This window comes from Pan troglodytes, chromosome 4 (genome assembly GCF_028858775.2).
Source record: "Pan troglodytes isolate AG18354 chromosome 4, NHGRI_mPanTro3-v2.0_pri, whole genome shotgun sequence".
Taxonomy (NCBI): Eukaryota; Metazoa; Chordata; class Mammalia; order Primates; family Hominidae; genus Pan; species Pan troglodytes.
The window spans coordinates 69649929-69676258 of NC_072402.2; the positions used below are offsets into that span (position 1 = coordinate 69649929).

Here is a 26330-nt window from a genome sequence, read left to right on the forward strand (position 1 = left end):
AGATGTTTACTAAGAGAAATGAAAGCATATATCCACTCAAAGATTTGTATACAGTAGCATTATTTTAATAGATAAAATCTTAAAAAAAAAACATGCAAAAGTCATCAGATAAACAAACTGTAGCATACCCACACTGTGGAATACTACTCAACAATGAAAAGGAACAAAATAACACCCACAACCACCTGGACAAATCTCTAAAACACAATGCTAAGGTAAATAAAGTCAAACATGAACTTTGCACGGTACACTATAGAAAAACTAGTGATAAAAATCAGATCAATGATTGCCTGGGGCTAGAGATCAGGATCAACTGCAAACAATCATGAGACAAGCTTCTAGAATGATAAAAGTGTTCCCCTGATCTTGACTGTGGTGGTGTCTGTATCACTGTATATATATACATATATATATATATATATTTTTTTTTTTTTTTTGAGATGGAGTTTCTGTCATCCATGTTGGAATGCAATGGCGTGATCTCAGCTCACTGCAACCTCTACCACCAGGGTTCAAGCAATTCTCCTGCCTCAGCCTCCCGAGTAGCTGGGACTATAGGCACACGCCACCATGTCCGGCTAATTTTTGTATTTTCAGTAGAGACAGGGTTTCACCATATTGGTCAGGCTGGTCTCGAACTCCTGACCTCAGGTGATTGCCTGCCTCGGCCTTCCAAAGTGCTAGGATTATAGGCATGAACCACTGCGCCCGACTCATACACAGTTTTTTGTTGTTATTGTTGTTGAGACACAGTCTCGCTCTGTCGCCCAGGCTGGAGTGCAGTGGCGCAATCTCGGCTCACTGCAAGCTCTGCCTCCCAGGTTCACGCCATTCTCCTGCCTCAGCCTCAGCCTCCAGAGTAGCTGGGACTACAGGTGCCCGCCACCACACCCAGCTAATTTTGTTGTGTATTTTTAGTAGAGACAGGGTTTCACCATGTTAGCCAGGATGGTCTCGATCTCCTGACCTCATATCCGCCCACCTTGGCCTCCCAAAGTGCTGGGATTACAGGCGTGAGCCACCGCGCCCGGCCATACGCAGTTTTAAGTTAACAATAATGTAATGTCAGCAAAGCAAAATGAAGTCCTAATTTCTTTTCAGTGTCGTTCAGAAAGTTTACACTACATTCCAAAAATAATTCCATACTGCATATGTGAGAAGAGCACCTCATGCACCTTCTGTATTTGCAAAATACTTATACAGTTGCCTTAAGTAGTCCAGCTAAATTAATTTTTACTCCTAAATTGTTTAGCCTGTTAAATTATATGTCTTCCTAAGGCCCCATAAAGCCCTTGGTTATTGCTTTTGTGGTCACTCCTTTGATGACAAATATTTGCTCCATTAATATGAAATTAATACCCCACTTTGGAATGCTCCAATACCAATTCTACCATAACTTTGCGCTTAAGGATCAACTCATGGTATAATCAGTTGGAAGACATTTTAAATGACAAACTCAACTTGTCTGGTATCGGTAACACAAATAACTACTAGAATTTCTTAACAGTTGAAACTAACTGTTAACTCTTGCCTGGCCACTCACTTTTAAAAGGAATTCCTATTTGAAATATATTAAAATGAGGAAAAAAATTGTGCATCTTATGTTGAAAAAGTACGGTTTCCTTTTGTTCTTTTCAAGTACAAGTGTTGAGGTAAACTGTAAACCACTTCTTTTTTTGTTTGTTTTGAGATGGAGTCTCACTGTGTCACCCAGGCTGGATGGAGTGCAGTGGTGCGATCTTGGCTTACTGCAACCTCCGCCTCCCGGATTCAAGCGATTCTCCTGCCTCAGCCTTGTGAAAACTGGGATTACAGGGGCGTGCCACCATGTCCGGCTAATTTTTTGTATTTTTAGTAAAGACGATGTTTCACCATTTTGGCCAGGCTGGTCTCAAACTCCTGACCTCAAGTGATCCACCTGCCTTGGCCTCCCAAAGTGCTGGAATTACAAGCATAAGCCACTGCACCCGGGCCGTAAACTACTTCTTAGCCAGTTTTCTTAAGCTTGTCTTAACTACAGGTATGACCTCTGAACTCAGATCCCTATCCCAAACAGGAGTAATTAAAAAACAAGAAAAAGTGCTCCTACCAGGCTTTTGTTTTGCAGAGTGGGATAAGCCAGCCTGTATTCACAACTGAACAGCAAGGAAAGAGATTTTAGAGGCTTATGATGGAATGGACATAAACCTGGCAACTGAGTCTCAGAGGCATAATTTCGAGGTAGTTTTTCAAACCCATCCACAAATGCCTCCTGAAGATGAAAAAAACACATAATCCCTGCCTGAGAGAGGCTGGAGACTATTAGAAAAATGTGGGAACACTAATATGATTATTGTTGTAATGGAAAATGTAAAACATAAAAATACAGAATAATAGAAGTGCCTAAGTCAATCTGCTTGGCTCAGTAAGGAAAAGCTTCAGAGAACAGGTTGTTGGCTCTCACCTGAGACCAGAAAGATGAGTAAAATTTTGCCATGAACAAGCAGACAGATGGCATTCCAAGAAATGAAAAGAACATATGCATAATCATGTTATTATGTGGCAGATATTGTTTTAAGAGCTTTACGTGTACCACTTCCTTAAAACATAAATCTAAGACAGGATAAAATATCTGGAGATTTGATCTGACCCACAGCTCACTTTTCAAATAGCCTTAACTACAAGACATTTGTCAAAAAACAATCAATGGCAACTGTTTATCATCGCAACTAGTGTGGTGGCATTACAAGTTTGGGCTATCAAGAAGCTGAACAAAAACTGAAAGGAAAAACTGGAGAATGAGATGTTCACAGGGGGCTTTAAAAAGCTCTTGACAGACTGGACCTGATGGCTCATGCCTGTCATCCCAGTACTTTGGGAGGTCGAGGCGGGTGGATCACCTGAGGTCAGGAGTTCAAGACCAGCTTGGCCAACATGGTGAAACTCCAACTCTACCAAAAATAAAAAAAATTAGCTGGGCGTGGTGGTGAGCACCTATAATCCCAGCTACTCAGGAGGCTGAGGCAGGAGAATCACTTGAACCTGGCAGGCGGAGGTTGCGGTGAGCCAGGATCGTGCCAACACAAAACTGTGTCTCAAAAAAAAAAAAAGAAAAAGAAAAAAAGAAAAAAAGGCCAGGCGCGGTGGCTCACGCCTGTAATCCCAGAACTTTGGGAGGCCGAGACAAGTGGATCACGAGGTCAGGAGATTGAGACCATCCTGGCTAACACAGTGAAATCTCGTCCCTACTAAAAATACAAAATATTAGCCGGGCGTGGTGGCAAGTGCCTGTAGTCCCAGCTACTCGGGAGGCTGAGGCAAGAGAATAGCGTGAACCTGGGAGGCGGAGCTTGCAGAGAGCCAAGATCGTACCACTGCATTCCAGTCTTGGGGACAGAGCGAGACTCCGTCTCAAGAAAAAAAAAAAAAAAAAAAAAAAACAAGCTCTGACATATTCCAGAGAACCTAGAAGGCCATACACATGCACAGAGCTGTATACATGTCCAGGAAAGACCTTAGCAACTCTCATCTCTATCTGACCTTAAGGTTCTGTTAACACAGGAAGTAAAGGCTAAAGCAGTTGTAAACTGCTTGATGGGACACTGATGGTGTACCCTATAAAGAGCTCCCCAACAAAAATGTGGAGACTTACTGGTTTAAGACTTTTAAGAAAATTTCTGTCCAATGATCAGTTTGTTCAGTAAACTACCTATGCAGACTTCAGTGGCCATACACACAAAATGTAGACTGTACAGAATTACAGGAAAGGGATTACAGAAGTCCAGGAAAGTCGCTAAACCAGTAACAACAATAAGAAACGATGTCTGGCTCATCTAAACTAGTTCCAGTGGGATAGGAAATTAAGAAACTTCAAATACAGCGTGTAGTTGAAGATGATAAACTTGCAACAGTGGAGAAGCAGATCACTGCTTTTGAGGACTATGTGCAGTCCATGGATGTGGCTGCTTTCAACAAGATCTAAAATCCATCCTGGATCACTGCACTTAAATAAAAGCTTGAGGCCGGGCGCAGTGACTCGTGCTTGTAATCCCAGCACTTTGGGAGGCAGAGGCGGGCAGATCACAAGGTAAAGAGATGAGACCATCCTGGCCAACATGGTGAAAACCCCATCTCTACTAAAAACACAAAAATTAGCTGGGCGTGGTGGCGTGTGCCTGTAGTCCCAGCTACTCGGGAGGTTGAGGCAAAGGAATCGCTTGAACCCGGGAAGCAGAGGTTGCAGTGAGCCGAGATCGCGCCACTGCACTCCAGCCTGGTAACAGTGAGACTCTGTCTTCAAAAAAAAAAAAAAAAAAAAAAAAAAGCTTGAAAGATTAAAAAAAGAAACCATGTCTGGCCAAGTATGGTGGCTTATGCCTGCAATCCCAGCACTTTGAGAGGCTGAGGTGGCCACATCTCTTGAGCCCAGGAGTTCGAGACTAGTAGCCTGGGCAACATGGTGAAATCCTGTCTCTACAAAAAAAATAGAAAAATTAGCCAGGCATGGTGGCAAGCATCTGTGGTCCCAGCTACTTGGGAGGCTAAGGTGGGAGGATCTCTTGAGGCCGGGAAGTTGAAGCTGCAGTGAGCTGAGATTGTGCCACTGCACTCCAGCCTGGGTGACAGAGCAAGACCCTGTCTCAAAAAACCAAACCAAACCCAAACAAATCATGTCTGAGAGACAGAATGGGGGTGGGGAGGTAGGGGGTGGGATCTAAATAAAACTTATTTAAAAATATCCAATTTTTGGCCGGGTGCCATGGCTCACACCTATAATCCCAGCACTTTGGGAGGTCGAAGCGGGTGGATCACGAGGTCAGGAGGTCAAGACCAGCCTGGCCAAGACGGTGAAACACCCTCTCTACTAAAAATACAAAAAAATTAGCCGGGTGTGGTGGCGGAAGCCTGTAATCACAGCTACTCGGGAGGCTGAGGCAGAGAATTGCTTGAACCCGGGAGGCGGTGGTTGCAGTGAGCCGAGATCATGCCACTGCACTCCAGCCTGGGCAACAGAGCAAGACTCCATCGCCCAGGCTGGAGTACACTGGTGAGATCTCGGCTCACTGCAACCACCGCCTCCCGGGTTCAAGCAATTCTCTGCCTCAGCCTCCCGAGTAGCTGGGATTACAGGCGCCCGCCACAACGCCTGGCTAACTTTTTTTGTATTTTTAGTAGAGATGGGGTTTCACCGTCTTGGCCAGGCTGGTCTTGAACTCCTGACCTAGTGATCCACCCGCCTCAGCCTTCCAAAGTGCTGGGATTACAGGTGTGAGCCACCGTGCCCAGGCCAAAAATCTAATTTTTAACCAAAAAAAATGATGAGACATACAAAGAAACAGTAAAATACGGCTCATGCATGGGGGAAAAAGTCAACAGAAACCATCCCTGTAGAAGCTTAAACACTGCATTATTATAAACAGCCAACATATAATACTACTGTCTTCCTCTTTTCAAAGGGAACTCTTCAGAACATATTACATGCCTATCTGGTTCAAGAAACAATTCAACATGTTACTGTGTTTATACTGAAAAGCACTGATGGTTTTAGGTACTATTGGAATTTCAGGTTTTTTTTTTTTTTTTTTTTGAGACAGGGTCTCATTCTCACCCAGGCTGGAGTGCAGTGGTGCAATCTCGGCTCACTGCAACCTCTGAGTCTCCCATGCTCAAGCGATCCTACCACCTCAGTCTCCTGAGTACCTGGGACTACAGCTGCACGCCACAGTGCCAGCTAATTTTTGTATTTTTCATAGAGTTGGCGTGTCACCATGGTGCCCAGGCTGGTCTCAAACTCCTGAGGTCCAAGTAATCCGCCCACCTTGGCCTCCCAAAGTGCTGGGATTACAAGTATGAGCCACTGCGCCAGGCTTGGGATCCCAGTCTTGAATCTTCTCCAAAGTGACATACCACTCACTATCATGAGCAGCAAAAGGGCCACAGAGAACATTCTTTTGGAAGGCTCTCATTCAATATTTAACCACAATCTGACATCACCCCATCCATATATATTTCCTTTAATCTTTTTGAGAAGAGATGGCCTGATCAGGTTTATATCCTCAGAACGCATCTCTATTTTGACATCCATGCTCAGGGCTCTCTGCAAGAGTACTGATCTGGTTTTAATTAGCATGTATCCATCTATCTATTCACAAATGTTTCCTGTACACCTGTTATATGCCAGGTGCTAAGCATCAAAGAATATATATACATATCAAGCTCTTGTCAGAAAGGTTTAATCTTGAACTGTCAAACTAAGAGATGATATTTATGGACGAGTACAGTTCAGTATTCTTAGAGTTATCTAAATTTTTATCTCTTAAAAAAAAACTTTTATTCGGCCAGGCACGGTGGCTCACACCTGTAATACCAGCACTTTGGGAGGCTGAGACAGGCGGATCACTTAAGGTTGGGAGTTTGAGACCAGCCTGGGCAACATGGCGAAATCCCCACCTCTACTAAAAATACGAAAGTTTGCTGGGCATGGTGGCAGGCACCTGTAATCCCAGCTACTCAGGAGGCTGAGACAGGGAGAATTGCTTGAACCCAGGAGGTGGAGGTTGCAGTGAGCCGAGACTGTGCCACTGCACTCCAGTCTGGGAGACAGAGCAAGACTCCATCTCAAAAAAATAAAATAAAATTCCAGTAGAGTCCTCAGAGAAATAAATTTTATCTTTTAACTAAACCACAACAGTGAGTTAAGATTAAATCATTGTGCCGCTATGTGAAACTGATTTTACCAAACTGTTTTGGCATCACGCCAATGATCTGTATTGAGAAACATAAAAAACAGTACCAGGAGATAATAGTTCATACTTAGAGTACTCAGAGTCATTTAGCCAGACACCATGCTAAACGCTTTGCATGCATTAATTCATTCAACCCTCACAATCAAATCCCATGTAGAAAGTACCGTTATTACTCTCATTTGACAGAGGAGGACACAGCTGACAGGAGGGTTAAGTAACTTAATTAAGGCCACACAGTGGTAGAAGCAGGATGTTAACCCAGGGAAACTGACTCCTGAGCTCTTATTCTTAGTAACTATGTTACACTGCCATTATTCATCAAGTAAGGATGTTGAGGTCTTTGTTCATTATATCCTTTCACGTTTTCTCTTTTTTAAAAAAACAGGGTCTCACTTTGTTCCCCCTAGCTGGTATGCAGTCAGTGGCGTGATCACAGCTCGCTGCAGCCACAACCTTGCCAGGCTCAGGTGATCCTCCCACCTCAGCTCCTGAGTAGCTGGGACCACAGGCATGCACTACCACGCCCAGCTAATTTTTGTATTTTTCGTAGAGACAGGGTTTCACCATGTTGCCCAGGCTGTTTGTGAACTCCTGGGCACAAGCTATCCATCCACCTCAGCCTTCCAAAGTGCTGGGATTACAGGCGTAATGCACTGGGCCTGGCCTAATGTTTTCTTAATACTTCTCAGGAGAAATTTTAATACTAGGAATAGGAATGGCTCCTCAGCAATTGATTTGTTCTCGTCTTCTAACAAGGAATAATGTAACTGAATACTCTTTTTCTTTGAACTAGGTGCACTTAGAGCTAGATTTAGCACATCTACTATAGACTTATGGTATGCATTTTTGGCTATCATACTTCTAACTTGAAATGATTATCTCCTTATTAAACCAATTTATTTATTTCCATCTATTTCCTTATTTTTAAACAGTATTATGTTAATCTTTGTAAGCCAAACCCTTTGTAGGATAAGGCTTGGTATAAACAATAACTTGAATCCAACAAAACAGTTTATAAGGATCCAGATCCTTAAAAAGCTGTCTAGACTTATTTTATTACATACCAAAGATGCTACTTTAATATTAGCAGTTTTAACACATGATCAGAAAATCAAAGTCAAGTGAAAGAACAATCAGTATCCAGAAAATTTTTTAATAGATCCTTAAATATTCTTAATTCTTCTGAAGAACTCTGTTCTTCATGGCATGACACATACTGTAAGTTCTTCACTAACAGAATGAACATGACTGAATATGACTATCTGAACCCCATTAAAGAAATTAAGTACCTGACTTCAAGGGCTTTGATAGCTTCTAGCATTTGTAGAAACTCTGCTGCTTTCCATACATCATTGGCTTCTTCTTCTCCTTGTATCATTAATTTTGCTGTATATGTGAACTCAATTAAATGGCGAAAAGCCATTTTACTAACACCTGTAAAGAAGATGTACATTTAGAGCATGTAATCATATTGACTCAAATCTTACAATGTTTAGTAAAGAAAGAAAAGCCCAGGGCTTGGAGCTTGTTGAGTATTTATTTTTGAAAACTATTTTCTGGAAAAATTCTCATTAGCAATACAATAATATTACAGCCAAATTTCAGCACTACCTAGCTGGAAAATCTTAAACTACTTTAAATTTCCTGAGGCTCTTGGAGAACAGTAAGATTCTATCACTCAAATATATGAATTGGCTATTACATGTCAGACATGCTACATTTCTTGCCAGGGAGATTACAGCTGTGCCAACTCAGCTCCAAAATCTTCAATAGCTTTTCACAACTTAGCAAACAAAATTTAGTACCTCTCTGTCTTTATTTCAAGGCCCTTCACATTATTTTCCTATTTACCTTTCCAAATTTTAAACGACATCACACACACACTATATACTATTTCTCAAACAAACCCTGCACTTTCTAATAGCTGACTTGCCTTTATTTATTTATTTTGAGACGGAGTTTCACTCTTGTTGCCCAGGCTGGAGTGCAATACAGTGATCTTGGCTCACAACCTCTGCCTCCCAGATTCAAGAGATTCTCCTGTCTGAACCTCCCGAGTTGCTGGGATTACACGCCTGGCTAAATTTTACATTTTTAGTAGAGATGGGGTTTCCCCATGTTGGTCAGGCTGGTCTCAAACTCCTGACCTCAGGTGATCTGCCCGATCAGCCTCCCAAAGTGCTGGGATTACAGGCGTGAGCCACCGCACCCAGCCTGACTTGCCTTTATTAACACCCTCCTAGTTGGATGCTTAATCATTTCATCTCTGGTTATACTCATCCTACCACCCACCCCTTAAAGGTCCAACTCTAATGTCACATGTTCAATGAAACCTTTTAACATTTATTGTAATAAGAACATGAGATCTACCCACTTAACACATTTTTAAGTGTACACTATTGTTGACTCTAGGTACAATGTTGTACAGACCTCTAGTTTATTCATCTTGCTCAATTGAAACTTTATGCCCACTGATTAGTAACTGCCCATTTCCTCCTCCCTCCCAGCCCCTAGCAACCCCTATTCCACTCTTTCAATCTATTTGAGATAGCTCATATGAGTGGAAGTGACTATTTTAGATTCCTCATATAAATGGAAATATGCAGTGTATGTCTGTGACTGGCTTACTTCACTTAGCATAATGTCCTCAAGGTTCATCCATGTGGTTGCATATGCAGAATATCCTTGTTCTTAAGAGCTGAATAGTATTCCGTTGGATACATATACTACATTTTCTTTATCCATTAATCTGTTGACGAATATTTATTTCCTCTCGTGGCTACTGTAAATAGTGCTGCAATGAACATGGGAGTGCTAAAACTTCAAGATCCTGATTTCAGTTCTTTTGGATAAATGTTCAGCAAGTGGGATTGCTGAATTGTATGGTATTTTAATTTTTTAAGGAACATTCATACTGTTTTCCATAATGGCTGCACCTATTCCTGCCAACATTGTGCAAGGATTCCAATTTATTTATATCCTCACCAATACTAGTTGTCTTTTTTTTTTGATAGCCATCCTGAAAGGTGTGAAGTGACTGATACCTCATAGTGGTTTTGATTTGCATTTCCTTGATGCCTAGTGACACTGAACTTTTTTTTCATGTATCTGTTGGCCATCTGTTTGGAGAAATGTCTATTCAAGTTCTTAGCACATTTAAAAAAACATTTTTAATTTAATTTTTTTCTGCATCATTTAGACTGTTTTTAATTGGGCAGATATTTTTTACTATCAGTTGTGGGAGTTTCTCATATATTTTTGGGATTCATTCCTTATCATTTATTTGGTTCTGCAAATACTTTCTCCCATTCCTTAGATTTCCTTTTCACTCAGTTGTTTCCTTTGCTGTACAGAAGCTTTTTAGTTTGATGTAGTCCCACCTGTCTTATTTTCTGTTGTTGGCTGTGCTTTTGACGTCACATCCACGAAATTACTAAGAATGATGTGGTGAAGCTTCCCCTCATGTTTTCTTCCAGGAGATTTACATTTTTTGGTCTTATGTCTAAGTCTCCAATTCATTTTGAGTTTTTTTCTTTTTTATGGTAGAAGATAGGGGTCCAATTTCATCTTTTTTTCATGTGAATACCTAGTTCTTCCAACATCATTTGTTGCAGAAAACATTCCTTCCTTATTGTGCATTCTTGGCATCCCTGAAGATCAGTTGACGATATTATTTGCATGTTTTTATTTGTGGGCTCTCTATTCTGCTCCTTTGGTCTGTATGTCTCTTTAAGCTAGTCCCATACTGTTTTGGTTATTGTAGCTCTGTAAAATATTTTGATATCAAGAAGTATCATGTCGGCTGGCTGCAGTGGCTCATGCCTGTAATCCCAGCACCTTGGGAGGCCAAGGCTGGTGGATCACCTGAGGTCAGGAGTTCGAGATCAGCCTGGTCGATATGGTGAAACTCCATCTCTACTGAAAAAAAAAAAATAGATGGGGGTGGTGGCGCGCACCTGTAATCCCAGCTACTTGGGAGGCTAAGGCTGCAGTGGGCCAAGATTACACTACTGCACTTCAGCCTGGGCAACACAGTAAGACTTCCTCAAAAAAAAAAAAAAAAAAAAAAAAAAAAAGTATGATGCCTCTAGCTTTGTTCTTTCTCAAGATTGATTTGGCTAGTCCATGATTTTCTGTGGTTCCATATGAATTTTAGAACTGCTTTTCCTGTTTCCATAAAACAAAAAAAATTCCATCAGGATTTTGAGAAGGACTGTATTGAATCTGTAGCCCACTTTCTGTAATACAGGCTGGATATCCCTCATATGAAAAGCTTGGGATCACAACTGTTTTGGATTTTGAAATATTTGCATTATACTTGACACAGGTTGAGCATCCCAAATCTGAAAATCCGAAATCCAAAATGCTCCAACAAGCATTTCCTTTGAGTCATGTTGATGCTCAGAAAGTTTCAAATTTTATAGCAGTTCATTTTTTCTTCTTCGAGACCAAGTCTCACTCTGTTGCCCAAGCTGGAGTACAGAGGCTCAGCTCACCGCAACCACCACCTCCCGGGTTCAAGTGATTCTCCTTCCTCAGCCTCCCAAGTAGCTGGGACTACAGGCACGCACCACCATACCCACCTAATTTTTATATTTTTAGTAGAGACAGGGTTTCACTACGTTGGCCAGCTGGTCTTGAACTCCTGAAATTGTGATATGCCCGCCTCGGCCTCCCAAAGTGCTGGGACTATAGGCGTGAGCCACTGCACCTGGCAAGCAGTTCAGATTTTCAAATTTGAGATGCTCAATCTGTATGGACAATTTAACAATACTGAGTGTTCCAAATCCATGAAGATCTATTGAGTGTCTTTAGTTTCTTTTTTGAGACGGAGTCTCACTCTGTCGCCCAGGCTTGAGTGCAATGGTGCAATCCATGCTCACTGCAACCTCAGCCTCCCGAATAGCTGGGACTACAGGAATGGGCCACCATACCCAGCTAATTTTTGTATTTTTTTCCAGAAGAGACAGGGTTTCACCATGTTGTTCAGGCTGGTCTTGAACTCCTGACCTCAAGCAATCCACCCGCCTCTGCCTCCCAAAGTGCTGGGATTACAGGCGTGAGCCACTGTGCCCAGCCCAATTTCTTTAATGTTTTATGGTTCTCAGTATTGCATGTCTCTCACCTAAGGAGGTGAAAGGTTAAGCCTATTCCCAGTTACTTTATTCTTTATGGTGTCAATATAAATGGGATTGTTCTCCTAATTTCCTTTCCAGATAGTTCATTGTTAGTGTATAAAAATGCAACTGATGGCCGGGCGCAGTGGCTCACACCTGTAATCCCAGCACTTTGGGAGGCCGAGGTTGGTGGATCACCTGAGGTCAGGAGTTCGAGACCAGCCTCAACATGGAGAAACCCCGTCTCTACTAAAAATACCAGGCGTGGTGGTGCATGCCTGTAATCCCAGCTACTCGGGAGGCTGAGGCAGGAGAATTGCTTGAACCTGGGAGGCGGAGGTTGTGGGGAGCCGAGATTGCGCCATTGCACTCCAGCCTGGGCAACAAGAGCAAAACTCAGTCTCAAAAAAAAATGTAACTGATGGCCGGGCGCGGTGGCTTATGCCTGCAATCCAACATTTTCGGAGGCTGAGGTGGATGGATCACCTGAGGTCAGAAGTTCGAGACCAGCCTGGCCAAAATGGTGAAACCTCGTCTCTACTAAAAATACAAAAAATTAGCTGGGTGTGATAGGGGGAGCCTGTACAGCTATTCGGGAGGGTGAGGCAGGAGAATCATTTGAACCCAGGAGGCGGAGGTTGCAGTGAGCCGAGGTCACGCCACTGCACTCCAGCCCGGGCAACAAGAGTGAAACTCTGTCTCCCCCCCCCCCAAAAAAAAAAGAAAAAAAGAAAAGCAACTGACTTTTGTATGCTGATTTTGTATTCTGCAACTTTACTAAGTTTATTAGTTCTAGTAGTTTTTTGTGTTGTCTTTAAAGTTTTCTATATATAAGATGTCATCTGCAAAAAGAGATTGATTCCTTCCTTTCTTACTTGGATGGCATTTACTTCTTTTTCTTGCCTAATTGCTCTAACGAGGATTTCCAGTACTATATTGAAGTGATAAGAGTAGGCATCCTTGTCTTGTTCCTTGATCTTAGAGAAAAAAGTGTCAGTTTTTCACCGTTGAGTATGCTAGCTGTGGGCCTTTATTATGTTGAGATAATTTCCTTCTATTCCTCGTTTGTTTAAGAGTTTTTACTGGGAAAGGGTATTAAATTTTGTCCAAGGCTTTTTCTTCATCTATTGAGATACTCACGTCATTTTGCTTCTTTATTGTTAGTATGGTATATCACATTAACTAATTTTCCTATGTTGAACTATCCTTGCATCCTAAGGGTAAATCTCACTTAGTCATGGAATATGATACCTGTACCTTGCTGTTACAATCAGTCTGCTAGTATTTCACTGCAAAGTTTTGCATCTATATTCATCAAGGATATTGGGCCTTTTTTGGGTTTTCTTTTTTGTGGCCTGTCTTGCTTTGGTACTGGGGTAATGCTGGCCTACTAATGAATTTGGAAATATTCCTTCCTCTTCGGTTTTTTTGGAAGGCTATGAGAAGGACTGGCATTAATTTCTTTTAACATTTCATTGAATTAATCAATGAACCCATCTGGTCCTACGCTTTTCTTTGTTGGAAGGTTTCTGACAACTGATACAAGCTCTACAGCAGTTGTACGTCTGTTCACACTTTCCATTCCTGCATTATTTAATCCATTTATGCCTAGTGTTCCATTATTTGAACGCTAAGCATGTGGGAGTTATTAATATCCTACTGCTCAAGGTCATCACCAAGGTCTGATTTTTCAAATTCAAAAAATTATGATTTCAGGCATAAATGGGTTAACCATTAAACATTCTTTAATTCTCCAAGGTTCAACTCTGTAAACTCTGTACCCATTCTGATAATGACAATTCATGGACATCTCTTGACTGTAAACTACTTCAGGAAAGTGATTTTTGATCTGTACACTCATATCACAGTACCTAACAGTGCTTCCTAAAATGCAAGAACACAAAGCAGGAATAAATGAATAAATACTAAAGTCACCTTCTTTTCTTTCTTTTTTTGAGATGGAGTTTCCCACTGTTGCCTGGGCTAAAGTGAAATGGCGTGATCTCGACTCACTGCAACGTCCGCCTCCTCCCCAGATCGAAACGATTCTCCTGCCTCAGGCTCCCGAGTAGCTGAGATTACAGGTGCCCACCACCACGCCTGGCTAATTTTTTGTATTTTTAGTAGAGATGGGGTTTCACTATGTTGGCTAGGCTGGTCTCAAACTCCTGACCTCATGATCCGTCTGCCTCGGCCTCCCAAAGTGCTGGGATTAGAGGTGTGAGCCACCACACCAGGCCTAAAGTCACTTTCAAAATTATGCATTTATCATTGATACTTTTGACGGTTTTGTGTTTAAAATTTAGTCCTAAAGTGATACTGTTTCTTTATATCTCAATGCTATATATTATTGGTTCAGTCTGCTAATGAAAGGCTACGAGACACTATTAAGAAAAACAAAAAGAAAACCTACATTTAACATAGATTTTAGACTAAGAAATGCCCAAGTCCAAACCGCACACAATAGGTAAAACTGCAATTCACAAAAATATGTTCTTCCCATCTGTTTTACACATCTGAATGCGGCCTTCAGGACAGCAGTAAGAATGCTGGTGGAATATCATTTAAGTGTTCAAAGCAGCATCCTCTATTTGTGTAAAGAAACGTTCCTGGCTGGGCGCAGTGGCTCATGCCTGTAATCCCAGCACTTTGGGAGGACGAGGTGGGCAGATTACTTGAGGTCAGGAGTTCGAGACCACCCTGGCCAACATGGTGAAACGCCATCTCTACCAAAAATGTAACAAAATTAGCCGGGTGTGGTTACGCGCGCCTGTAATCCCAGCTACTGGGGAGGCTGAGGCAGGAGAGTCGCTTGAACCCAGGAGGTAGAAGTTAGAGTGAGCTGAGATCATGCCACTGCAATCTAGGCTGGGCAATACAGCGAGACACTGTCTCAAAAAAAAAAAAAAAGGATACCATTCAGGAAGTTAGAACTTTCATGTTTTACTCACAGCTCTTCCATGAACTGAGTGATCTGGGGCAATTCAGAACCTCTGAGCCTCAGCAAACTCATTTTCAAAACATCTAAAAGCAATCTGAATATTGAGAAACACCATAAAATATAAAAAGACCAAGTTACACTCTACCAAATAAGCAAACAAAAATAACTGGACTCACTGAAGGTTAGTTTTATTTGGTTCCCTTTGTATTTTTTCTCCTTGTTGCTTTCATTTATTCTTTAGTATATGAGAGTAGCCCAAGGAAAATACAACTAGCTTTTGCTGTCTTTCAGAAGTTTTGGCCAAAAGTTTAAAAGCACAAGAAAAATCCTTTTTAAAACAATGTGTAAGTGTTTCCAAAGTAGAATGAAATTTTGATTTTTAATCAAACACACATACGTAACACTTACTATATATATATAAAGCAAGGCTCTAAATACTTTACAAGCATTAACTCACTTAATTCTCATAACAACTCTATGAAGTGATAACACCCAGATGGTCTGACTCCTAAGTCTCTGACAAATATTTTAAATAGGATACTAACAGGATAAAAACTTCAAACTTTTCCTTCCTGCTTGGAAAAGTTTGAAGATACATGTTCTCATTCACTATAGGTTCACAATCTCTTACTCATAATACTAAAGTCCCATTTTTTTTTTTTGTACATACGCACATATGTACAAAATGTACATGTACATATGCCATGTCAACACAGAGGTGGTCAAAAAATGTGATAAGGGCCAGGCACGGTGGCTCACGTCTATAATCCCAGCACTTTGGGAGGCCAAGGCAGGAGGATCACCTGAGGTCAGGAGTTCAAGACCAGCCTGGCTAAAATGGTGAAACCCCATTTCTCCTAAAAATACAAAAAATTAGCCGGGTGTGGTGGTGCACGCCTGTAATCCCAGTTACTCGGGAGGCTGAGGCAGGACAATCGCTTGAACCTGCGAGGTAGAGGTTACAGTGAGCCGAGATTGCACCTTTGCACTCCAGCTTGGGCAACGAGCAAAACTCCATCTCAAAATAAAAAACAGTGGTAAGCTTGGAGGCCGGGCGCTGTGGCTCACACCTGTAATCCCAGCACTCTGGCAGGCCAAGTCGGACAGATCACCTGAGGTCAGGAGTTCAAGACCAGCCTGGCCAACAAGGCAAAACCCCATCTCTATTAAAAATACAAAACTTGGCCAGGTGTGGTTAGTGAGTGCCTGTAATCCCAGCTACTCAGGAGGCTGAGGCAGGAGAATCACCTGAACCCGGGAGATGGAGGTTGCAGTGAGCTGAGATCATGCCACTGCACTCCAGCCTGGGTGGCAGAGTGAGACTCCATCTCAAAAAACAAACAAAATAGCCGGGGGTGGCTCATGCCTGTAATCCCAGCACTCTGGGAGGCCGAGGCAGGTGGATCATCTGAGATCGGGAGTTCGAGATCAGCCTGACCAACATGGAGAAATCCCATCTCTACTAAAAATACAAAAAATGAGCTGGGCATGGTGGTGCATGCCTGTAATCCCAGCTACTCGAGAGGCTGAGGCAAGAGAATCGCTTGAACCCGGGAGGCGGAGGTTGCGGTGAGCCGAGATCACACCATTGCACTCCAGCCTGGGCAACAAGAGCAAAACGCTGTCTCAAAAAAAAATTAAAATTAAAATTAAAAAATGTGGTAAAAGAATCGAAGCATCAACCACTTCAAAACTTTTCTCATTTAACAACCAGCACTATTAACACTCAGGAAAACTAATTTTGAAGTTAGGAGAAGAAAGTTATCAAAGAAAAAATATCATTTTGAATCTGCTCTTACTTTTATATTACTCATTTCACAAAATGTATACATTATTTCTTTCTCTCCCTCACCACCATACTGAATCAATGCCAGATCTTTTTTATTCTGCCTTATTATCTCTCAGCCACATTGCCTCTACTTTCTTCTTCTTTTTTTTGGAGACAGAGTCTCACTCTATCGCTCAGGCTGGAGTGCAGTGGCCTGATCTCAGCTCACTGCAATCTCCACCTCTTGGGTTCAAGCAATCCTCCTGCCTCAGCCTCCCCAGTAGCTGGGACTACAGGCACGCGCTGCCATGCCCGGCTAATTTTTGTATTTTCAGTAGAGACAGGGTTTCACCATGTTGCCCAGGCTGGTCTCGAACTCCTGAGCTCAGGCAATCTGCCCACCTCGGCCTCCCAAAGTGCTGGGATTACAGGCATGAGCCACCGCGCCTGGCCTCCCATTTCTCTTAAAACCAGAAGTTTCGGCTGGGTGTGGTGGCTTATGCCTCTAATCTCAGCACTTTGGGAGGCCGAGGCAGGCAGATCACGAGGTCAAGAGTTTGAGGCCAGCTTGACCAACATGGTGAAACCCCGCCGTCTCTACTAAAAATACAAAAAGTAGCCGGGCGTGGTGGCACGCACCTGTAATCCCAGCCACTCGGGAGGCTGAGGCAGGAGAATTGCTTGAACCCAGGAGGCAGAGGCAGTAGTGAGCCGAGATTGTGCCACTGCATTCCAGCCTGGGTGACAGAGCAAGACTCCATCTCAAACAAACAAACAAAAAACACAGAAGTTTCTCCATAAATCTGGCAGCAAAATTTGATCTCAGCTGACATGAGGCTATGTCATCTTTATCCCACTTAAGAGTGAATACTAACATGCTATGCTGCTAAACTATTAGTATTTGTGAGTATTATGTTTTTCATTACCCTTAGAAAAATTCTAAAATCTGGAATGTTGAGAAGTATGTCTGGCCTCCGAGAAGATTTGAATAAGGAATTGTGGACCTAGCTCCCTGTCTTGACTGATGAGAATCACCTATAGACTAAATAAAGTACTGGTACCAAGGGCTGGGTGTGGTGGCTCATGCCTGTAATCCTAGCACTATGGGAGGCCAAGGCAGGAGCATTAGCTTAAGGCTGGTAGTTCAAGACCAGCATGGGCAAAGTAGTGAGATCTCTTCTCTACAAAAAATACAAAAACTAGGCTAGGCATGGTGGCTCATGCCTGCAATACCAGCACTTTGGGAGGCTGAAGCACGCAGATCACTTTAGGTCAGGAGTTTGAGACCAGCCTGGCCAACATGGTGAAACCCTAGCTCTACTAAAAATACAAAAAATATTAGCTGGGCATGGTGGTGGGAGCCTTAATTCCAGCTACTTGTGAGGCTGAGGCATGAAAATTGCTTGAACCCGGGAGGCGGAGATTGCAGTGAGCCAAGATCACACCACACTGCACCCCAACCTGGGCAACAGAGTGAGACTCCGTCTCAAAAATAGTAATAATAAAAAATAATAAATAAAAATATAAAGACTAGCTGGCCTTGGTGGTATGTGCTTGTAGTTAGAAGGCTGAGGTGAGAGGACTGCTTGAACTCAGGAGGTCAAGGTTGCAATGAGCCATGATGGTACACTGCACTCCAGCCTGGGTGACAGAGCAAGACCCTGTCTCCAAAAAGAAAGTACTGGTACCTGATCTTTGGAATCAAAACTGGGATAAATATCTGGGTTTTTGTTTTTTTATTATGAGCACCCCAGGTGTTTTTTTTTTTTTTTTTTTTTTTTTTGAGATGGAGTCTCGCTCTGTCGCCCAGGCTGGAGTGCAGTGGCACCATCTCAGCTCACTGCAAGCTCCGCCTCCCAGGTTCACACCATTCTCCTGCCTCAGCCTCCCAAGTAGCTGGGACTACAGGTGCCCGCCACCATGTCCAACTAATTTTTTTTGTATTTTTAGTAGAGACGGGGTTTCACTCTGTTAGCCAGGATGATCTCGATCTCCTGACCTCATGATCCGCCCGCTCGGCCTCCCAAAGTGCTGGGATTACAGGCGTGAGCCACCGTGCCCAGCCCCCAGGTGCTTCTAACTTATATGACCAGCCCAACACTGTCCTAGGAACAAACCAGTGACCTAATTAGCTAACATGAACCAAACTGATAACACTTGCCCAGCTAAATGAAGTGATGGTGGATATGTAATAATTATACATCTATCAAGACTAGTTTGGTAACTTAACAAATCTCAGCAATCCCTTACTCCCTTCATAACAGAAGTGCGCAGAATACAACTTTTCTAAGAGAGTATCTAAGGAAAATGTTAAAGTGAACAACTGAATCTAAGTCTTCTCCCTGACAGAAATGCTTAGAAAGGAGTAAAAGGGAGCAGCATTGTGGCATTACTCTAGACTCAGGGAATCCCTGCAACTGGTGGAAAACTCCTACTCAAAAAGATGTATAAACATGTACAAGGATGTTTTGTTCTTGATAGTAGGGGCTAAAATTTCTGGACACCATGGTAGAGCTGCTGTTACAGAGAAACTAAGTGCCATGGATCTGTGGTTTCAGGTGAAGTAGAAAAAGAATGAATTTAGAAAATTGGAGGTTCACGTTAGAAGGTTGTGTGTTCTGAACAAAGGAATGAATGTCTGTTGAAGATTTTATATGGTGTGAATCCAAGCTACAAAGCTGAGCTGGGATCCAATTAGCTTCAACAGCAACAAATCTGATTTGAAGTCAAAGATGAACCTGTGGTTTTCATCAAAGGTAACTTACTTTAACCAGGAACACAGAAAACATGGAGGGTGAGCTCAGCTTGCACCTAATGAGTTTATACTCAGAGAATATTACAATCTAAATTTATATACACGTCATTTGCTTTTACGCAATCCTCTAAGACAGTGGTCCTCAACATTGACTGCACACTAGAATCATGCTAGGGCAGTGCTGCTCAAATTTTACTGTGCGTAGGCACCATCTGGGGATCTTGTTCCAATTCAGCAGGTCTGGAATGGAACCTGAGTCTACATTTCTAACAAGTTTCCAAATGATCCCCATGTAGTGGTCCTTAGACCACAACCTACATAGTATATCAAGAACCTAGAGAACTTTTAAATATAGTTTTCTGGATCCTACCCCTGAAAGATTTTTAATTATCTGGAGATACAACCTGGGCATTTATATTTGTAATCGCTTCCCTGGTGTCTCTAATGCCCACCTAATGTGCCATGCTAAGTCATTACTTATATTTTACGAGTGGGGGACGGGGTCCCAGTTCTAGCTAAGATGGAGAAAGCACACTCCACCCTATCTTGTCCATTGATTATTACTAAAAATCCTGGAAAGAATACATAAAGCAAATATACAAGGACTCTGAAAAGTAAGTTGAAGCAAGCAGACTGGGGAGAGAAATCAAAACTCAAAACAGTAGTGAGTTTCCTGGTTTTTTTCTCCCACATATGTCAGCTTAGACTTGAGGACAGCCCAAATCTCATTAACTGTGCAGTGAGTGAAGACAGAGCAAAGTTCCAAGAGAAACTCCTTCTGGCTAGAGAACTAGAAAAGATGATGAATGGGAGAGGGACAATGGGGAGGGGTGGATATCTGGTAATTTTTCTTCTCTCTCAGCTCTGCCTCAAAGCAAGCCCCAATCCTGAGTCTGCACACCTGTGGCTGGTAGCTGTCTCCTAAACTCTAAAAGAGAGTTCTTCTGACAAAAGAACTAGGAAAAAGACGATGATCGGAAGAGTATGGAAGAGGGAATTCATTTTATTTTTTTCTCTAACTTTTCTCTCTCTCCATTTTGTTCAGGAAATGAGCCCCTCTACAGAAAACGTATGAAAGCACAAAGAAGCTAAAATTCCAGTTTTCTCACCAAAGAACCACGAAAAGAAACTCTTGGGAGCTTGTGTACAAGGGAAGTCATGGAGAGAAGAAACGTCCTCTAAATTTGTGTATACAATCTCAAGTTTACCACCAACATGCCCATGTGTGAACTGACCTAAGGCGGCAGAGCAAAGGCGTTGAGAATTGCACAATGGCATGGATGGCACACCTGGGACCTGAACAGCAATACGAAGGTTTTGAAAACTAAGTTCAAACTGGATCCACAGCCCACAGAGGCAGTCTGAACCTAACCAGGTTAACTGCCCGCTAAAGTGAAACCAAAAAACCAAAAATATTTTCCAGAGGATTTTAACAGCATCCAGTTTTGTAACAAAATATTCAAATGTCCATGACATACTCCAAAATTATGTGACATGAAAAATAAGGAAGCCAAGATGTCTAAGGTCACACAGCACACAAACAGTTAAAGCCAGGGCTAAAACTCAAGTTTTCTAACTAACTATATGCCCAGGGCTTTCTCCACAGCCAGGTGACCTTGCTAGACAGTACTGTAACCCCAAAGTTAAGGGCTTAAGATACTGAACCAAATTAATTATTTAAACCTGAATCTGACCAAATGACAGAAATAAAGTGTGTGTCTATTTTGCTTTCTTATCTATCTAGAATTCAAATACTGAAGACTTGTGTGTGCCACAGACCTAAATCTCAAGGTGACTAGTCTTCAGAAGACCAGGCTCTACTTCTACTTCTTCAGGTAATGTGTGCTCATTCTACCAGCAACAAATATTGCAGCTTGGGCCACTTTTCCTTTTTTTTTTTTTTGAGACGGAGTTTCACTCTTGTTGCCCAGGCTGGAGTGCAATGGCGTGACTCAGCTCGCTACAACCTCCGCCTCCTGGGTTCAAGCGATTCTCCTGCCTCGGCCTTCCTGAGTAGCTGGGATTACAGGTGCCCACCACCACGCCCGGCTAATTTTATATTTTTAGTAGAGACAGGGTTTCACCATGTTGGGTCAGGCTGGTCTCAACCTCTCAACCTCAGGTGATCCGCCTGCCTCGGCCTCCCAAAGTGCTGGGATTACAGGCGTGAGCCACCGCATCCGGCCAGGCCACTTATTTTTTAAGACTTAAAAATTCTGCTCAGACTTGGCCAGTCGTGGTCTCACGCCTGTAATCCCAGCACTTTGGGAGGAAGAGGCGGGTGGATCACCTGTGGTGGGGAATTTGAGAACAGCCTGATCACGCCATTGCACTCCAGCCTGGGTAACAAGAGCTAAAATCTATCTCCAAAAAAAAGAAAAAAAAAATTCTGCTCAGACTCAAAACTCCTCTTTGAAATCTTTCCTCTCTAAGGAAGACCAAACCACTCATTCTCCCTCTTCAGTGATACCATTTCACAGTAATAGTCTTTGTAATACTTTTTGCACTCATTTATTTGCCTGTTGCTCACCTGCTATGAAATTTTCCGACTTCTTTAAGGGACATGTTATTCATTAATTCATCATCTCCTGGGTCTAACATAGTACATGATATATTATAGATATTCAATATGATAAACTGACTTTTTTTTTTTTTTTTTTTTGAGACAGGGCCTTGCTCTGTCGCCCAGGCTACAATACAATGCAGTGGCAAAATCATGGCTCACTGCAGCTTTGACCTCCTGGGCCCCAGCAATCCTACCGCCTCAGCCTCCTGAATAGCTGGGACCACAGGCATGTGCCATCAGACTCAGCTAATAATTTTTTAAATTTTTTGTAAAGAAGAGGTCTCCCTAATGTTTCTTAGACTGGACCCTGTTTATCAAGCTTTGACAATGCACCAAATATCATGCCATGCACTCTGCATGTTATCGCAATTAGTCTTTATAATCCTATGAACCCACTTTTCAGATGAGGAGAAAAGTATGCAATTGAGGTAAAGTAATCCGCCTGGGGTCACATATTTAATAAACCTCAGGTGTGAATGAATTCATGGAGGCTTGCTTTGTAGTAGAAACCACTATCATCTGGGCAGTTAGATTCTCACTTTATTAAGTTTTGTGGATTTTCATACTTATGTCTCTGTCCTGATTATAGATATTAAAAGATACTCTAGCTGTAAATATATCAGCTATAATGCTAAACTGGAATATACCAAAATTAAAGAATATTCTTAACTCTTTTTTGTTTTCTTTACTCCCCTAGGCATCAAAGGGAAAAAAGGAATGTTTCTAGGCAACCCATTCAGAACAAAGAATACGTACACAATGAAATAGATATAAAACCAAAACCCAAGAACCCTAAAAGAAGCTAAAATTCTGTAACTACGTAGGCAAACATTTATTTCCTGCTGTTTTAGATTTTGATGCTGGTGGTAGGGGAGGAGTTACTGCAGTAGCAGAAGAAAAAGCATGGTAATTAATAGCACAAACTTAATTCCTTGCTAGTTGGACAACCCTGGGCAAGTAACCTTTTAGAGTCTGTTTCCTGAAGTGTAAATTATTACAAATAACACCACTTCCCTTTTTGAAAAGAAAAGAAAAGAAAAGACAGGGTCTATGTTGCCCCAGGCTGGCCTCGAACTCCTGGGCTCAAGCAATCCTCCTGCCTCAGCCTCCCAAGTAGCTGGGACTACAAGCACAAGCCATCCTGCCCAACATCAAACGATTGCTGTGAGCCTCAGACAATACACAAAACCACATATCACAACGCCTGGCACTTGACAGGTTATTATTAGAAAAATGTCTAGAAAGTACAAAAATCACTTTTTGCTTCAAGGTAACAGGTATTGATCCATCCCATTGTAGAGCCAGAATTTCCTCTAAATGCTACTTCAGTTCATTTTTCCTAGCTTTCCCCCTATTATGGCAGCCCACTTCACACTGCATGTCATCTGTACCTCTGCTAATACATCACTACTTCTGCTATAGAGTACAGTAAAAGCTTCTACTGTAACCTGCAGCATCTCCAGCAGTCTGAAACATAAGCCCACTGAACAAAGATAGTAATTCACGTTTAATACTTGTTTTCAAAAAACAATGACCACCAGTTTCCACAATGGAAAAGACCAACATCTACCATCTAAGTTTTTCCTGGCACATCATTCAACCAAGCACTTCACTGAAAGTAAGACTTCTCAGGTATCAAAAGAACAATTTATCTACCTTTACCTACAGGAACTACTGATGCCTATTTCCTATGGTGTCTTGATAAACTGTCTAAAACTGCTTCACCAATTGTTTGCTAAGTATTGTATTTAAAACAAGCATTTAAATAAAATGGCTTCTTTGATTTATTAAATAAAACAACAACAAGAATCATTTACCTTCTATCTCCACCAACGGTTCTTGGGTAAACTCCTGAAAGAATTTGTAGAAGAACTTACTACAAGCAGCCAAAACAGCCTTGTGAGCCTTAAAATGGTGTCCTAGGTAAAATAAAAAAAGAAAATCATACACAAGCACGAAAATCAAATGTATAACTACAAAATAGACTTAAAAATCATATAAAGCAAAATAGGTCTTCCTTCATTACATAACTACAGAAATTATTGAACTAAATGCAGAATATTCTTGGCAGCTATCTTGGCAAATGTTAATCTCAATTAGATATAAAGCTAAATCTTCACTTCAAACCCCTTTAGTTTTATAAAGGCTAATTTACAACACTAGGTAAGGAGCCTCTTGACACTTTGTTGTTTCCAATTAAGTAGTGAGAAGCATATCCAACTCAGTTGAAACTGCTAAATAAAAGGACAACCCAAAAGGTCACATATCATTTGGAAAGAGAGAAAAAAACCATAAGCACAAAGCTACATATGTCTGCTATGAAAAACATTTTAATATGCCTAATATTTGGAAGCTCCATCTATGGTAGACCCATAATTTTAAAAACAGGTTACCTTGAGAAACCTATTTTCGCTAAACAGAAAACATACCCACGCTGGATTTCCTTCCATTATAGAGGCAACTCCTAAGCCTGGTAAAGACCCCATTTTATTTTGGAGATTCTCAAAGGGGGTATGAGTGCTGCAAAGGAATCTCTCTCATTCTCCCTTCAAGACCATTTGGGAAACTAGAAAAAAAATCAACACTTCCCAAATGACTCCTCTAAGGGACTTCTCAAAGCTTACCAACAAGAGGCTATCAACCAAACATTTTGAGACAATCTGTCCCCAACGACATCATCTTGCACTCAACAGGATGTAAGAAGTTAAAATGAGATGAACACCAGACTACGTGGAAGGCATGACTGACCAACCAGCCTTCTGCAGCACGCTGTGTGAGTAGACACTGACAAGTGCAATCTGGTCCCAGTGCACGCACTCTGCAGACTTTGGTAGGGAGACCATAGAGGATGGGTTTAAAAAAAAAAAAAAAAAAAAAAAAGGCGGGTGTCCGAAGGACAGAAAAAAACTGAAGCCAAAAATTCGCTCCTCTGCCCACTGCCCTACCCACCGTCGACAATTAGGGTGATGTCAGTAAACCGGTCCTGCTCTCGCTGTTCATTCAATCGGTCGAGGATCATTTTATGATGTTCAGGGAACTCCTGAAGGCATTCCATCGTCTCTTCAGCCTCCATGGCCGTCGGGCTGCTCTACAAAAGAGCATGATAATGTACACCCATGAGCTCGAGCCGAGGAACAAAACCCCTAAAGCATAAAACAACAACAAAAAAACCCAGCAACGTGAAAAGAAGGGGGGAGGGTGAAGCAAGAGGAGAGAAAGACGAGGGAAGAAAGGCGAGCCGAGCGGCCCCGGCGCGTTAAGACCGGAGCCGCGGCCGCGGGACTCCGAGCCTGACCTAATTGGAGTCGGGAGACGCGAGCTAGAGCGGGGTGGGCACAGCGCCGGAGGTTCCGAGCGCCAGGGCGCGCAAGTCCAACAAGGGAGGGGACTCGACAGCCGTGGCGGTCCTCTAACGGCCCGCCAAGCCCTTCTGCCCGGCCGGGGCTCCCACCGCCCCGGGACCCGGTCCGGCCCGCGACCCACAACGACTCTCGGGTCGCCTCTCCCTCCCCCGCCCTCCCTCTTCTCCCCCGCCCCGACCGGGCCGGCACTCACTGAGGGAAGGAGGAGCGGCCCAGGCTTGCGCGTCACTTACGTCGACGCACACCGTCACCGCGTCGAGCTCCGGCTGACGCGGACGCCTTCCGGGCGCCGACCAGCAAGGGAACGGGCCACGCCCCTACCCACACCCCTCAGTGGATGGGCGGGGCCGAGCGCGGGGATTTGGCGCTCACGAAGGGCGAGAGCTTGCTCTCTGAGAAGAAACCGGGCAGCGGTGGGCTTGGGCTAGTGCAGGGCCTGGCAGGGCCAGAAGCTGGGAACCTAAGTCGTTGCCCTTCAACCTCTCACCCTCCCCAGCTTGACTCCAGGGGCGGACACTTCCCGACCCGAGCCCGGAATGAACTCGCCAACCGTCCTCACAGCCCAGCTACTGCGCGGCCCCTCCCGCCCCGTCCTGCCCCGCCCCCTTCCTTCCGAGACCTGGGTTGGCCCGCCTTACCTAGCTCGTGGGTCGCCCTCCTTCCTCTCCGTCCCTCAGAGCCTCTTGTTCCGTGCTTTCCCCTCCCAGGGCATAATGCGCCCCACGCCGTTCCTGACCCCTAACCCGTGGGTCGCCCTCCATTTTCTTCGTGAGAGCCGGGGCTCCCCTTCTGCTCGGGCCCCGCTGGCGCACGTGCGTTCGGTTGGGCACTCGGGCGGCCGCGGCCCCGGCAGCGGCAGCGACGGGCGCGAGCACGTTCGGGCCGCCCGGAATCTTCCTCCGCGAAGCGCGCCCTCCCCGCGCCCTGCCGCAGCACGTGCTTGCTGGGCTCAGGACCGGGAGCTGCTCAGAATTATTTACACCGGATCCCGTTAGTGCAGGCCTTCCCCACTCCTTTAAAGAGTCCAGGCCGGCGCGGTGGCTCGTGCCTGTAATCGCAACACTTTGAGAGGCCTGGGCGGGTGGATCACATGAGG

The 26330-nt window shown here is 43.3% G+C and overlaps 1 protein-coding gene across 22 annotated transcripts in view; it reads right to left on the reverse strand.

Moving 5' to 3' along the window:
* ZNF131 (zinc finger protein 131) overlaps positions 1-26094 on the reverse strand; it is a 55326-nt gene extending 29232 nt beyond the window's left edge. For 2 of the 22 annotated variants that reach the window (XM_024356617.3, XM_009449223.5), the window contains exons 1-4: positions 25168-25431; positions 24822-24960; positions 23690-23791; positions 8015-8159 (exon numbers count right to left, since the gene is read on the reverse strand). In XM_024356617.3, coding sequence (XP_024212385.1) covers positions 8015-8159; positions 23690-23791; positions 24822-24945 — 371 coding nt within the window. In that variant the 5' untranslated portion in view covers positions 24946-24960; positions 25168-25431. Of the gene's footprint in view, positions 1-8014; positions 8160-10105; positions 10333-14793; positions 14883-23689; positions 23792-24821; positions 25065-25167; positions 25830-25872 lie in introns of those variants that run through there. The other 20 variants (XM_009449220.5, XM_054684382.2, XM_009449228.5 and 17 more) reach the window with 20 other exon arrangements.
* Positions 26095-26330: the final 236 nt, after the last annotated feature.